This window comes from Heterodontus francisci, chromosome 48, assembly GCF_036365525.1.
Source record: "Heterodontus francisci isolate sHetFra1 chromosome 48, sHetFra1.hap1, whole genome shotgun sequence".
In the NCBI taxonomy this organism is placed as follows: domain Eukaryota; kingdom Metazoa; phylum Chordata; class Chondrichthyes; order Heterodontiformes; family Heterodontidae; genus Heterodontus; species Heterodontus francisci.
Window position 1 is genome coordinate 10,053,479 of NC_090418.1, and position 16,734 is coordinate 10,070,212.

Genomic DNA, 16,734 nt, shown 5'->3' on the forward strand with positions numbered 1-16,734 from the left:
GATATCACCCTGAGAGAGAGGGACTGAGAGACACCAGTCAGTGTACAGATATCACCCTGAGAGAGAGGGACTGAGAGACACCAGTCAGTGTACAGATATCACCCTGAGAGAGAGGGACTGAGAGACAGCAGTCAGTGTACAGATATCACCCTGAGAGAGAGGGACTGAGAGACACCAGTCAGTGTACAGATATCACCCTGAGAGAGAGGGACTGAGAGACACCAGTCAGTGTACAGATATCACCCTGAGAGAGAGGGACTGAGAGACAGCAGTCAGTGTACAGATATCACCCTGAGAGAGAGGGACTGAGAGACACCAGTCAGTGTACAGATATCACCCTGAGAGAGAGAGACTGAGAGACACCAGTCAGTGTACAGATATCACCCTGAGAGAGAGGGACTGCGAGACACCAGTCAGTGTACAGATATCACCCTGAGAGAGAGGGACTGAGAGACACCAGTCAGTGTACAGATATCACCATGAGAGAGAGGGACTGAGAGACAGCAGTCAGTGTACAGATATCACCCTGAGAGAGAGGGACTGAGAGACAGCAGTCAGTGTACAGATATCACCCTGAGAGAGAGAGAGAGGGACTGAGAGACACCAGTCAGTGTACAGATATCACCCTGAGAGAGAGAGAGAGGGACTGAGAGACACCAGTCAGTGCACAGGTATCACCCTGAGAGAGAGAGGGACTGAGAGACACCAGTCAGTGTACAGATATCACCCTGAGAGAGAGAGAGAGGGACTGAGAGACACCAGTCAGTGTACAGATATCACCCCGAGAGAGAGGGACTGAGAGACACCAGTCAGTGTACAGATATCTCCCTGAGAGAGAGAGAGAGAGAGGGACTGAGAGACACCAGTCAGTGTACAGATATCTCCCTGAGAGAGAGAGAGAGAGAGGGACTGAGAGACACCAGTCAGTGTACAGATATCACCCTGAGAGAGAGAGAGAGGGACTGAGAGACACCAGTCAGAGTACAGATATCTCCCTGAGAGAGAGGAACTGAGAGACAGCAGTCAGTGTACAGATATCTCCCTGAGAGAGAGAGAGACTGAGAGACAGCAGTCAGTGTACAGATATCACCCTGAGAGAGAGAGAGACTGAGAGACAGCAGTCAGTGTACAGATATCAGCCTGAGAGACAGCAGTCAGTGTACAGATATCACCCTGAGAGAGAGGGACTGAGAGACACCAGTCAGTGTACAGACATCACCCTGAGAGAGAGAGAGGGACTGAGAGACACCAAAAAGTGTACAGACATCACCCTGAGAGAGAGAGGGACTGAGAGACACCAGTCAGTGTACAGATATCACCCTGAGAGAAAGGTACTGAGAGACACCAGTCAGTGTACAGATATCACCCTGAGAGAGAGGGACTGAGAGACACCAGTCAGTGTACAGATATCACCCTGAGAGAGAGGGACTGAGAGACACCAGTCAGTGTACAGATATCACCCTGAGAGAGAGGGACTGAGAGACACCAGTCAGTGTACAGATAGCTCCCTGAGAGACACCAGTCAGTGTACAGATATCACCCTGAGAGACACCAGTCAGTGTACAGATATCACCCTGAGAGAGAGGGACTGAGAGACTCCAATCAGTGTACAGATATCTCCCTGAGAGAGAGGGACTGAGAGACACCAGTCAGTGTATAGATATCACCTGAGAGAGAGAGTGAGAGACACCAGTCAGTGTACAGATATCACCCTGAGAGAAAGGTACTGAGAGACACCAGTCAGTGTACAGATATCACCCTGAGAGAGAGGGACTGAGAGACACCAGTCAGTGTACAGATATCACCCTGAGAGAGAGAGTGAGAGACACCAGTCAGTGTATCGATATCACCCTGAGAGAGAGGGACTGAGAGACACCAGTCAGTGTACAGATATCTCCCTGAGAGAGAGGGACTGAGAGACAGCAGTCAGCATACAGATATCACCCTGAGAGAGAGAGAGACTGAGAGACACCAGTCAGAGTACAGATATCTCCCTGAGAGAGAGGGACTGAGAGACAGCAGTCAGTGTACAGATATCACCCTGAGAGACAGCAGTCAGTGTACAGATATCACCCTGAGAGAGAGAGAGAGACTGAGAGACAGCAGTCAGTGTACAGATATCACCCTGAGAGAGAGAGAGAGAGGGACTGAGAGACAGCAGTCAGTGTACAGATATCAGCCTGAGAGACAGCAGTCAGTGTACAGATATCACCCTGAGAGAGAGGGACTGAGAGACACCAGTCAGTGTACAGACATCACCCTGAGGGAGAGAGGGACTGAGAGACACCAGTCAGTGTATAGATATCACCCTGAGAGAGAGAGTGAGACACCAGTCAGTGTATAGATATCACCCTGAGAGAAAGGTACTGAGAGACACCAGTCAGTGTACAGATATCACCCTGAGAGAGAGAGACTGAGAGACACCAGTCAGTGTACAGATATCACCCTGAGAGAGAGAGACTGAGAGACACCAGTCAGTGTACAGATATCACCCTGAGAGAGAGGGACTGAGAGACACCAGTCAGTGTACAGATATCACCCTGTGAAACACTGGTCAGTGTACAGATAGCTCCCTGAGAGACACCGGTCAGTGTACAGATATCACCCTGAGAGACACCAGTCAGTGTACAGATATCACCCTGAGAGAGAGAGTGAGAGACACCAGTCAGTGTATCGATATCACCCTGAGAGAGAGGGACTGAGAGACACCAGTCAGTGTACAGATATCACCCTGAGAGAGAAGGACTGAGAGACACCAGTCAGTGTACAGATATCACCCTGAGAGAGAGAGACTGAGAGACACCAGTCAGTGTACAGATATCACCCTGAGAGAGAGGGACTGAGAGACACCAGTCAGTGTATAGATATCTCCCTGAGAGAGAGGGACTGAGAGACACCAGTCAGTGTATAGATATCACCCTGAGAGAGAGAGACTGAGAGACACCAGTCAGTTTACAGATATCACCCTGAGAGAGAGGGACTGAGAGACACCAGTCAGTGTACAGATATCACCCTGAGAGAGAGGGACTGAGAGACACCAGTCAGTGTACAGATATCACCCTGAGAGAGAGGGACTGAGAGACACCAGTCAGTGTACAGATATCACCCTGAGAGAGAGGGACTGAGAGAAACCAGTCAGTGTACAGATATCACCCTGAGAGAGAGGGACTGAGAGACACCAGTCAGTGTACAGATATCACCCTGAGAGAGAGGGACTGAGAGACACCAGTCAGTGTATAGATATCACCCTGAGAGAGAGGGACTGAGAGAAACCAGTCAGTGTATAGATATCACCCTGAGAGAGAGAGACTGAGAGACACCAGTCAGTGTACAGATATCACCCTGAGAGAGAGGGACTGAGAGACTCCAATCAGTGTACAGATATCTCCCTGAGAGAGGGGGACTGAGAGACACCAGTCAGTGTATAGATATCACCCTGAGAGAGAGAGTGAGAGACACCAGTCAGTGTATAGATATCACCCTGAGAGAGAGGGACTGAGAGAAACCAGTCAGTGTATAGATATCACCCTGAGAGAGAGGGACTGAGAGAAACCAGTCAGTGTACAGATATCACCCTGAGAGAGAGGGACTGAGAGAAACCAGTCAGTGTATAGATATCACCCTGAGAGAGAGGGACTGAGAGACACCAGTCAGTGTATAGATATCACCCTGAGAGAGAGGGACTGCGAGACACCAGTCAGTGTACAGATATCACCCTGAGAGAGAGGGACTGAGAGAAACCAGTCAGTGTACAGATATCACCCTGAGAGAGAGGGACTGAGAGAAACCAGTCAGTGTATAGATATCACCCTGAGAGAAAGGGACTGAGAGAAACCAGTCAGTGTACAGATATCACCCTGAGAGAGAGGGACTGAGAGACACCAGTCAGTGTACAGATATCACCCTGAGAGAGAGGTACTGAGAGACACCAGTTGATGGGCAGACACTAGAATCAATCAAGTTACTGGACGTCCTGTAATATTTCTGACTAACTGTGGTGTGATAACTCCCCCTGCTACCTAGAGTCATAGAATGATACAGCACTGAAACAGGCCCTTCGGCCCAACGAGTCTGCGCCAACATCAACCACCCATTTATACTAATCCTACATTAATCCCATTTTTTTCCTCTCACATCCCCACCTTCCCTCAACTCTCCTACCAACTACCTACACTAGGAACAATTCGCAATGGCCAATTTACCTATCAACCTGCAAGTCTTTGGCATGTGGGAGGAAACCGGAGCACCCGGAGGAAACCCACGCAGACACAGGGAGAACTTGCAAACTCCACACAGGCAGTACCCAGAATTGAACCCGGGTCGCTGGAGCTGCGATGCTAACCACTGCGCCACTGAGAGAGGCCAGAGAAGCAATCACTCACCAGCCAGTAATTCCCCTCACTGTCGGTGCATCCACACTGGGTCACCGAGACACATAGTCCGTCACTCAGGATGAATCCTTTGTCACACTCGCAGCCCTCGACACAGCGCTGTGGGCACTGAGTGGGAGAGAACAGGTCATTGCAGGTCAGAGGGCAGGCACTCGCACACAGAGTGTAGTGACTGTTTGCAGGGCAGTCAAGAGCTGTGGAGGACAGAGACACTGTTAACGCTGATGCACAGAAAGAAAAAAGCACCACAAGTACGGCTGCACATCGCAACAACACCGTTCCTGACCAGACCCGAGGAGGTTGAGTAACTCGCTTTCAATCCCACCTGGAGACTGTACTGCCGTAACTGACTGGGATACTCTTATGCACAGAATTTGTACTCAACTATCCTCCACTCACTGTATTTTGCCAGAGGAATCACCCTGCTTTTACTGGTAGACTTTGCTGTAGTTTCATCATGAGTTCTGTTTGCTGTAGTTCACAGAGACTGTTTAAACAGACACTGTTTGCTGTAGTTTGTAGGAACTCTGTTTAAATAGACTCTGTTTGCTGTAGTTCATAGACTCTGTTTAAATAGACTGTTGCTGTAGTTCATAGAGACTGTTTAAATAGACTGTTTGCTGTAGTTCATAGAGACTGTTTAACAGACACTGTTTGCTGTAGTTCATAGACTCTGTTTAAATAGACTCTGTTTAAATAGACTCTGTTTGCTGTAGTTCATAGACTCTGTTTAAATAGACTGTTGCTGTAGTTCATAGAGACTGTTTAAATAGACTGTTTGCTGTAGTTCATAGAGACTGTTTAACAGACACTGTTTGCTGTAGTTCATAGACTCTGTTTAAATAGACTCTGTTTAAATAGACTCTGTTTGCTGTAGTTCATAGAGACTGTTTAAATAGACTGTTTGCTGTAGTTCATAGAGACTGTTTAACAGACACTGTTTGCTGTAGTTCATAGACTCTGTTTAAATAGACTCTGTTTAAATAGACTCTGTTTGCTGTAGTTCATAGAGACTGTTTAAATAGACTGTTGCTGTAGTTCATAGAGACTGTTTAAATAGACTGTTTGCTGTAGTTCATAGACTCTGTTTAAATAGACTGTTGCTGTAGTTCATAGAGACTGTTTAAATAGACTGTTTGCTGTAGTTCATAGAGACTGTTTAACAGACACTGTTTGCTGTAGTTCATAGACTCTGTTTAAATAGACTGTTGCTGTAGTTCATAGAGACTGTTTAAATAGACTGTTTGCTGTAGTTCATAGAGACTGTTTAACAGACACTGTTTGCTGTAGTTCATAGACTCTGTTTAAATAGACTCTGTTTAAATAGACTCTGTTTGCTGTAGTTCATAGAGACTGTTTAAATAGACTGTTTGCTGTAGTTCATAGACTCTGTTTAAATAGACTGTTGCTGTAGTTCATAGAGACTGTTTAAATAGACTGTTTGCTGTAGTTCATAGAGACTGTTTAACAGACACTGTTTGCTGTAGTTCATAGACTCTGTTTAAATAGACTCTGTTTAAATAGACTGTTGCTGTAGTTCATAGACTCTGTTTAAATAGACTGTTGCTGTAGTTCATAGAGACTGTTTAAATAGACTGTTTGCTGTAGTTCATAGAGACTGTTTAAATAGACTCTGTTTAAATAGACTCTGTTTGCTGTAGTTCATAGACTCTGTTTAAATAGACTGTTTGCTGTAGTTCATAGAGACTGTTTAAATAGACTGTTTGCTGTAGTTCATAGAGACTGTTTAAATAGACTCTGTTTAAATAGACTCTGTTTGCTGTAGTTCATAGACTCTGTTTAAATAGACTGTTGCTGTAGTTCATAGAGACTGTTTAAATAGACTGTTTGCTGTAGTTCATAGACTCTGTTTAAATAGACTGTTGCTGTAGTTCATAGAGACTGTTTAAATAGACTGTTTGCTGTAGTTCATAGACTCTGTTTAAATAGACTGTTGCTGTAGTTCATAGAGACTGTTTAAATAGACTGTTTGCTGTAGTTCATAGAGACTGTTTAAATAGACTCTGTTTAAATAGACTCTGTTTGCTGTAGTTCATAGACTCTGTTTAAATAGACTGTTGCTGTAGTTCATAGAGACTGTTTAAATAGACTGTTTGCTGTAGTTCATAGACTCTGTTTAAATAGACTGTTGCTGTAGTTCATAGAGACTGTTTAAATAGACTGTTGCTGTAGTTCATAGACTCTGTTTAAATAGACTGTTGCTGTAGTTCATAGAGACTGTTTAAATAGACTGTTTGCTGTAGTTCATAGAGACTGTTTAAATAGACTCTGTTTAAATAGACTCTGTTTGCTGTAGTTCATAGACTCTGTTTAAATAGACTGTTGCTGTAGTTCATAGAGACTGTTTAAATAGACTGTTTGCTGTAGTTCATAGACTCTGTTTAAATAGACTGTTGCTGTAGTTCATAGAGACTGTTTAAATAGACTGTTGCTGTAGTTCATAGACTCTGTTTAAATAGACTGTTGCTGTAGTTCATAGAGACTGTTTAAATAGACTGTTTGCTGTAGTTCATAGAGACTGTTTAAATAGACTCTGTTTAAATAGACTCTGTTTGCTGTAGTTCATAGACTCTGTTTAAATAGACTGTTGCTGTAGTTCATAGAGACTGTTTAAATAGACTGTTTGCTGTAGTTCATAGAGACTGTTTAAATAGACTCTGTTTAAATAGACTGTTTGCTGTAGTTCATAGAGACTGTTTAACAGACACTGTTTGCTGTAGTTCATAGACTCTGTTTAAATAGACTCTGTTTAAATAGACTCTGTTTGCTGTAGTTCATAGAGACTGTTTAAATAGACTGTTTGCTGTAGTTCATAGAGACTGTTTAACAGACACTGTTTGCTGTAGTTCATAGACTCTGTTTAAATAGACTCTGTTTAAATAGACTCTGTTTGCTGTAGTTCATAGAGACTGTTTAAATAGACTGTTGCTGTAGTTCATAGAGACTGTTTAAATAGACTGTTTGCTGTAGTTCATAGACTCTGTTTAAATAGACTGTTGCTGTAGTTCATAGAGACTGTTTAAATAGACTGTTTGCTGTAGTTCATAGAGACTGTTTAACAGACACTGTTTGCTGTAGTTCATAGACTCTGTTTAAATAGACTGTTGCTGTAGTTCATAGAGACTGTTTAAATAGACTGTTTGCTGTAGTTCATAGAGACTGTTTAACAGACACTGTTTGCTGTAGTTCATAGACTCTGTTTAAATAGACTCTGTTTAAATAGACTCTGTTTGCTGTAGTTCATAGAGACTGTTTAAATAGACTGTTTGCTGTAGTTCATAGACTCTGTTTAAATAGACTGTTGCTGTAGTTCATAGAGACTGTTTAAATAGACTGTTTGCTGTAGTTCATAGAGACTGTTTAACAGACACTGTTTGCTGTAGTTCATAGACTCTGTTTAAATAGACTCTGTTTAAATAGACTGTTGCTGTAGTTCATAGACTCTGTTTAAATAGACTGTTGCTGTAGTTCATAGAGACTGTTTAAATAGACTGTTTGCTGTAGTTCATAGAGACTGTTTAAATAGACTCTGTTTAAATAGACTCTGTTTGCTGTAGTTCATAGACTCTGTTTAAATAGACTGTTTGCTGTAGTTCATAGAGACTGTTTAAATAGACTGTTTGCTGTAGTTCATAGAGACTGTTTAAATAGACTCTGTTTAAATAGACTCTGTTTGCTGTAGTTCATAGACTCTGTTTAAATAGACTGTTGCTGTAGTTCATAGAGACTGTTTAAATAGACTGTTTGCTGTAGTTCATAGACTCTGTTTAAATAGACTGTTGCTGTAGTTCATAGAGACTGTTTAAATAGACTGTTTGCTGTAGTTCATAGACTCTGTTTAAATAGACTGTTGCTGTAGTTCATAGAGACTGTTTAAATAGACTGTTTGCTGTAGTTCATAGAGACTGTTTAAATAGACTCTGTTTAAATAGACTCTGTTTGCTGTAGTTCATAGACTCTGTTTAAATAGACTGTTGCTGTAGTTCATAGAGACTGTTTAAATAGACTGTTTGCTGTAGTTCATAGACTCTGTTTAAATAGACTGTTGCTGTAGTTCATAGAGACTGTTTAAATAGACTGTTTGCTGTAGTTCATAGAGACTGTTTAAATAGACTCTGTTTAAATAGACTCTGTTTGCTGTAGTTCATAGACTCTGTTTAAATAGACTGTTGCTGTAGTTCATAGAGACTGTTTAAATAGACTGTTTGCTGTAGTTCATAGACTCTGTTTAAATAGACTGTTGCTGTAGTTCATAGAGACTGTTTAAATAGACTGTTGCTGTAGTTCATAGACTCTGTTTAAATAGACTGTTGCTGTAGTTCATAGAGACTGTTTAAATAGACTGTTTGCTGTAGTTCATAGAGACTGTTTAAATAGACTCTGTTTAAATAGACTCTGTTTGCTGTAGTTCATAGACTCTGTTTAAATAGACTGTTGCTGTAGTTCATAGAGACTGTTTAAATAGACTGTTTGCTGTAGTTCATAGAGACTGTTTAAATAGACTCTGTTTAAATAGACTGTTTGCTGTAGTTCATAGACTCTGTTTAAATAGACTGCTGCTGTAGTTCATAGACTCTGTTTAAATAGACTGTTGCTGTAGTTCATAGAGACTGTTTAAATAGACTGTTTGCTGTAGTTCATAGACTCTGTTTAAATAGACTGTTGCTGTAGTTCATAGAGACTGTTTAAATAGACTGTTGCTGTAGTTCATAGACTCTGTTTAAATAGACTGTTTGCTGTAGTTCATAGACTCTGTTTAAATAGACTCTGTTTAAATAGACTGTTGCTGTAGTTCATAGACTCTGTTTAAATAGACTCTGTTTAAATAGACTGTTGCTGTAGTTCATAGACTCTGTTTAAATAGACTGTTGCTGTAGTTCATAGACTCTGTTTAAATAGACTCTGTTTAAATAGACTGTTGCTGTAGTTCATAGACTCTGTTTAAATAGACTGTTGCTGTAGTTCATAGAGACTGTTTAAATAGACTGTTTGCTGTAGTTCATAGACTCTGTTTAAATAGACTGTTGCTGTAGTTCATAGAGACTGTTTAAATAGACTGTTTGCTGTAGTTCATAGAGACTGTTTAAATAGACTCTGTTTAAATAGACTGTTTGCTGTAGTTCATAGACTCTGTTTAAATAGACTGTTGCTGTAGTTCATAGACTCTGTTTAAATAGACTGTTGCTGTAGTTCATAGAGACTGTTTAAATAGACTGTTTGCTGTAGTTCATAGAGACTGTTTAAATAGACTGTTGCTGTAGTTCATAGACTCTGTTTAAATAGACTGTTGCTGTAGTTCATAGAGACTGTTTAAATAGACTGTTTGCTGTAGTTCATAGAGACTGTTTAAATAGACTGTTTGCTGTAGTTCATAGAGACTGTTTAAATAGACTCTGTTTAAATAGACTGTTTGCTGTAGTTCATAGACTCTGTTTAAATAGACTGTTGCTGTAGTTCATAGACTCTGTTTAAATAGACTGTTGCTGTAGTTCATAGAGACTGTTTAAATAGACTGTTTGCTGTAGTTCATAGAGACTGTTTAAATAGACTGTTGCTGTAGTTCATAGACTCTGTTTAAATAGACTGTTGCTGTAGTTCATAGAGACTGTTTAAATAGACTGTTTGCTGTAGTTCATAGAGACTGTTTAAATAGACTCTGTTGAAATAGACTCTGTTTGCTGTAGTTCATAGACTCTGTTTAAATAGACTGTTTGCTGTAGTTCATAGAGACTGTTTAAATAGACTGTTGCTGTAGTTCATAGACTCTGTTTAAATAGACTGTTGCTGTAGTTCATAGACTCTGTTTAAATAGACTGTTGCTGTAGTTCATAGAGACTGTTTAAATAGACTGTTTGCTGTAGTTCATAGACTCTGTTTAAATAGACTGTTGCTGTAGTTCATAGAGACTGTTTAAATAGACTGTTTGCTGTAGTTCATAGAGACTGTTTAAATAGACTCTGTTTAAATAGACTGTTTGCTGTAGTTCATAGACTCTGTTTAAATAGACTGTTTGCTGTAGTTCATAGAGACTGTTTAAATAGACTGTTGCTGTAGTTCATAGACTCTGTTTAAATAGACTGTTGCTGTAGTTCATAGACTCTGTTTAAATAGACTGTTGCTGTAGTTCATAGAGACTGTTTAAATAGACTGTTTGCTGTAGTTCATAGACTCTGTTTAAATAGACTGTTGCTGTAGTTCATAGAGACTGTTTAAATAGACTGTTTGCTGTAGTTCATAGACTCTGTTTAAATAGACTGTTTGCTGTAGTTCATAGACTCTGTTTAAATAGACTGTTTGCTGTAGTTCATAGAGACTGTTTAAATAGACTCTGTTTAAATAGACTCTGTTTGCTGTAGTTCATAGACTCTGTTTAAATAGACTGTTGCTGTAGTTCATAGACTCTGTTTAAATAGACTGTTGCTGTAGTTCATAGAGACTGTTTAAATAGACTGTTGCTGTAGTTCATAGAGACTGTTTAAATAGACTGTTTGCTGTAGTTCATAGAGACTGTTTAAATAGACTGTTGCTGTAGTTCATAGACTCTGTTTAAATAGACTGTTGCTGTAGTTCATAGAGACTGTTTAAATAGACTGTTTGCTGTAGTTCATAGACTCTGTTTAAATAGACTGTTGCTGTAGTTCATAGAGACTGTTTAAATAGACTGTTTGCTGTAGTTCATAGACTCTGTTTAAATAGACTGTTGCTGTAGTTCATAGAGACTGTTTAAATAGACTGTTTGCTGTAGTTCATAGACTCTGTTTAAATAGACTGTTGCTGTAGTTCATAGACTCTGTTTAAATAGACTGTTTGCTGTAGTTCATAGACTCTGTTTAAATAGACTGTTTGCTGTAGTTCATAGACTCTGTTTAAATAGACTGTTGCTGTAGTTCATAGAGACTGTTTAAATAGACTGTTTGCTGTAGTTCATAGAGACTGTTTAAATAGACTGTTTGCTGTAGTTCATAGACTCTGTTTAAATAGACTGTTGCTGTAGTTCATAGAGACTGTTTAAATAGACTGTTTGCTGTAGTTCATAGACTCTGTTTAAATAGACTGTTGCTGTAGTTCATAGAGACTGTTTAAATAGACTGTTTGCTGTAGTTCATAGAGACTGTTTAAATAGACTGTTTGCTGTAGTTCATAGACTCTGTTTAAATAGACTGTTGCTGTAGTTCATAGAGACTGTTTAAATAGACTGTTTGCTGTAGTTCATAGACTCTGTTTAAATAGACTGTTGCTGTAGTTCATAGAGACTGTTTAAATAGACTGTTTGCTGTAGTTCATAGAGACTGTTTAAATAGACTGTTTGCTGTAGTTCATAGAGACTGTTTAAATAGACTGTTTGCTGTAGTTCATAGACTCTGTTTAAATAGACTGTTGCTGTAGTTCATAGAGACTGTTTAAATAGACTGTTTGCTGTAGTTCATAGACTCTGTTTAAATAGACTGTTGCTGTAGTTCATAGAGACTGTTTAAATAGACTGTTTGCTGTAGTTCATAGACTCTGTTTAAATAGACTGTTGCTGTAGTTCATAGAGACTGTTTAAATAGACTGTTTGCTGTAGTTCATAGACTCTGTTTAAATAGACTGTTTGCTGTAGTTCATAGACTCTGTTTAAATAGACTGTTTGCTGTAGTTCATAGAGACTGTTTAAATAGACTCTGTTTAAATAGACTCTGTTTGCTGTAGTTCATAGACTCTGTTTAAATAGACTGTTGCTGTAGTTCATAGACTCTGTTTAAATAGACTGTTGCTGTAGTTCATAGAGACTGTTTAAATAGACTGTTGCTGTAGTTCATAGAGACTGTTTAAATAGACTGTTTGCTGTAGTTCATAGAGACTGTTTAAATAGACTGTTGCTGTAGTTCATAGACTCTGTTTAAATAGACTGTTGCTGTAGTTCATAGAGACTGTTTAAATAGACTGTTTGCTGTAGTTCATAGACTCTGTTTAAATAGACTGTTGCTGTAGTTCATAGAGACTGTTTAAATAGACTGTTTGCTGTAGTTCATAGACTCTGTTTAAATAGACTGTTGCTGTAGTTCATAGAGACTGTTTAAATAGACTGTTTGCTGTAGTTCATAGACTCTGTTTAAATAGACTGTTGCTGTAGTTCATAGACTCTGTTTAAATAGACTGTTTGCTGTAGTTCATAGACTCTGTTTAAATAGACTGTTTGCTGTAGTTCATAGACTCTGTTTAAATAGACTGTTGCTGTAGTTCATAGAGACTGTTTAAATAGACTGTTTGCTGTAGTTCATAGAGACTGTTTAAATAGACTGTTTGCTGTAGTTCATAGACTCTGTTTAAATAGACTGTTGCTGTAGTTCATAGAGACTGTTTAAATAGACTGTTTGCTGTAGTTCATAGACTCTGTTTAAATAGACTGTTGCTGTAGTTCATAGAGACTGTTTAAATAGACTGTTTGCTGTAGTTCATAGAGACTGTTTAAATAGACTGTTTGCTGTAGTTCATAGACTCTGTTTAAATAGACTGTTGCTGTAGTTCATAGAGACTGTTTAAATAGACTGTTTGCTGTAGTTCATAGAGACTGTTTAAATAGACTGTTTGCTGTAGTTCATAGAGACTGTTTAAATAGACTGTTTGCTGTAGTTCATAGACTCTGTTTAAATAGACTGTTGCTGTAGTTCATAGAGACTGTTTAAATAGACTGTTTGCTGTAGTTCATAGACTCTGTTTAAATAGACTGTTGCTGTAGTTCATAGAGACTGTTTAAATAGACTGTTTGCTGTAGTTCATAGACTCTGTTTAAATAGACTGTTGCTGTAGTTCATAGAGACTGTTTAAATAGACTGTTTGCTGTAGTTCATAGACTCTGTTTAAATAGACTGTTTGCTGTAGTTCATAGAGACTGTTTAAATAGACTCTGTTTAAATAGACTCTGTTTGCTGTAGTTCATAGACTCTGTTTAAATAGACTGTTGCTGTAGTTCATAGAGACTGTTTAAATAGACTGTTGCTGTAGTTCATAGAGACTGTTTAAATAGACTGTTGCTGTAGTTCATAGAGACTGTTTAAATAGACTGTTTGCTGTAGTTCATAGAGACTGTTTAAATAGACTGTTGCTGTAGTTCATAGACTCTGTTTAAATAGACTGTTGCTGTAGTTCATAGAGACTGTTTAAATAGACTGTTTGCTGTAGTTCATAGACTCTGTTTAAATAGACTGTTGCTGTAGTTCATAGAGACTGTTTAAATAGACTGTTTGCTGTAGTTCATAGAGACTGTTTAAATAGACTGTTTGCTGTAGTTCATAGAGACTGTTTAAATAGACTGTTTGCTGTAGTTCATAGACTCTGTTTAAATAGACTGTTGCTGTAGTTCATAGAGACTGTTTAAATAGACTGTTTGCTGTAGTTCATAGACTCTGTTTAAATAGACTGTTGCTGTAGTTCATAGAGACTGTTTAAATAGACTGTTTGCTGTAGTTCATAGACTCTGTTTAAATAGACTGTTGCTGTAGTTCATAGAGACTGTTTAAATAGACTGTTTGCTGTAGTTCATAGACTCTGTTTAAATAGACTGTTTGCTGTAGTTCATAGACTCTGTTTAAATAGACTGTTTGCTGTAGTTCATAGAGACTGTTTAAATAGACTCTGTTTAAATAGACTCTGTTTGCTGTAGTTCATAGACTCTGTTTAAATAGACTGTTGCTGTAGTTCATAGACTCTGTTTAAATAGACTGTTGCTGTAGTTCATAGAGACTGTTTAAATAGACTGTTGCTGTAGTTCATAGAGACTGTTTAAATAGACTGTTTGCTGTAGTTCATAGAGACTGTTTAAATAGACTGTTGCTGTAGTTCATAGACTCTGTTTAAATAGACTGTTGCTGTAGTTCATAGAGACTGTTTAAATAGACTGTTTGCTGTAGTTCATAGACTCTGTTTAAATAGACTGTTGCTGTAGTTCATAGAGACTGTTTAAATAGACTGTTTGCTGTAGTTCATAGACTCTGTTTAAATAGACTGTTGCTGTAGTTCATAGAGACTGTTTAAATAGACTGCTGTAGTTCATAGACTCTGTTTAAATAGACTGTTGCTGTAGTTCATAGACTCTGTTTAAATAGACTGTTTGCTGTAGTTCATAGACTCTGTTTAAATAGACTGTTTGCTGTAGTTCATAGACTCTGTTTAAATAGACTGTTGCTGTAGTTCATAGAGACTGTTTAAATAGACTGTTTGCTGTAGTTCATAGAGACTGTTTAAATAGACTGTTTGCTGTAGTTCATAGACTCTGTTTAAATAGACTGTTGCTGTAGTTCATAGAGACTGTTTAAATAGACTGTTTGCTGTAGTTCATAGACTCTGTTTAAATAGACTGTTGCTGTAGTTCATAGAGACTGTTTAAATAGACTGTTTGCTGTAGTTCATAGAGACTGTTTAAATAGACTGTTTGCTGTAGTTCATAGACTCTGTTTAAATAGACTGTTGCTGTAGTTCATAGAGACTGTTTAAATAGACTGTTTGCTGTAGTTCATAGACTCTGTTTAAATAGACTGTTGCTGTAGTTCATAGAGACTGTTTAAATAGACTGTTTGCTGTAGTTCATAGAGACTGTTTAAATAGACTGTTTGCTGTAGTTCATAGAGACTGTTTAAATAGACTGTTTGCTGTAGTTCATAGACTCTGTTTAAATAGACTGTTGCTGTAGTTCATAGAGACTGTTTAAATAGACTGTTTGCTGTAGTTCATAGACTCTGTTTAAATAGACTGTTGCTGTAGTTCATAGAGACTGTTTAAATAGACTGTTTGCTGTAGTTCATAGACTCTGTTTAAATAGACTGTTGCTGTAGTTCATAGAGACTGTTTAAATAGACTGTTTGCTGTAGTTCATAGACTCTGTTTAAATAGACTGTTGCTGTAGTTCATAGAGACTGTTTAAATAGACTGTTTGCTGTAGTTCATAGACTCTGTTTAAATAGACTGTTGCTGTAGTTCATAGAGACTGTTTAAATAGACTGTTTGCTGTAGTTCATAGACTCTGTTTAAATAGACTGTTGCTGTAGTTCATAGACTCTGTTTAAATAGACTGTTTGCTGTAGTTCATAGAGACTGTTTAAATAGACTGTTTGCTGTAGTTCATAGACTGTTTAAATAGACTGTTGCTGTAGTTCATAGAGACTGTTTAAATAGACTGTTGCTGTAGTTCATAGACTCTGTTTAAATAGACTGTTTGCTGTAGTTCATAGACTCTGTTTAAATAGACTGTTGCTGTAGTTCATAGAGACTGTTTAAATAGACTGTTGCTGTAGTTCATAGACTCTGTTTAAATAGACTGTTTGCTGTAGTTCATAGACTCTGTTTAAATAGACTGTTGCTGTAGTTCATAGAGACTGTTTAAATAGACTGTTTGCTGTAGTTCATAGACTCTGTTTAAATAGACTGTTGCTGTAGTTCATAGACTCTGTTTAAATAGACTGTTTGCTGTAGTTCATAGAGACTGTTTAAATAGACTGTTTGCTGTAGTTCATAGACTGTTTAAATAGACTGTTGCTGTAGTTCATAGAGACTGTTTAAATAGACTGTTGCTGTAGTTCATAGAGACTGTTTAAATAGACTGTTTGCTGTAGTTCATAGACTCTGTTTAAATAGACTGTTGCTGTAGTTCATAGAGACTGTTTAAATAGACTGTTTGCTGTAGTTCATAGACTCTGTTTAAATAGACTGTTGCTGTAGTTCATAGAGACTGTTTAAATAGACTGTTTGCTGTAGTTCATAGAGACTGTTTAAATAGACTGTTTGCTGTAGTTCATAGACTCTGTTTAAATAGACTGTTGCTGTAGTTCATAGAGACTGTTTAAATAGACTGTTTGCTGTAGTTCATAGACTCTGTTTAAATAGACTGTTGCTGTAGTTCATAGAGACTGTTTAAATAGACTGTTTGCTGTAGTTCATAGACTCTGTTTAAATAGACACTGTTTGCTGTAGTTTGTAGGAACTCTGTTTAAATAGACTCTGTTTGCTGTAGTTTGTAGGAACTCTGTTTAAATAGACACTGTTTGCTGTAGTTTGTAGGAACTCTGTTTAAATAGACTCTGTTTGCTGTAGTTTGTAGGAACTCTGTTTAAATAGACACTGTTTGCTGTAGTTTGTAAGAACTCTGTTTAAATAGACTCTGTTTGCTGTAGTTTGTAGGAACTCTGTTTAAATAGACTCTGTTTGCTGTAGTTTGTAGGAACTCTGTTTAAATAGACTCTGTTTGCTGTAGTTTGTAAGAACTCTGTTTAAATAGACTCTGTTTGCTGTAGTTTGTAAGAACTCTGTTTAAATAGACTCTGTTTGCTGTAGTTTGTAAGAACTCTGT

The 16,734-nt window shown here is 38.4% G+C and overlaps 1 protein-coding gene across 1 annotated transcript in view; it reads right to left on the reverse strand.

Moving 5' to 3' along the window:
* zanl (zonadhesin, like) overlaps positions 1 to 16,734 on the reverse strand; it is a 176,451-nt gene that overhangs the window by 48,650 nt on the left and 111,067 nt on the right. Inside the window, exon 58 of the mRNA XM_068023775.1 lies at positions 4,383 to 4,585. Coding sequence (XP_067879876.1) covers positions 4,383 to 4,585 — 203 coding nt within the window. The remainder of the gene's footprint in view (positions 1 to 4,382; positions 4,586 to 16,734) is intronic.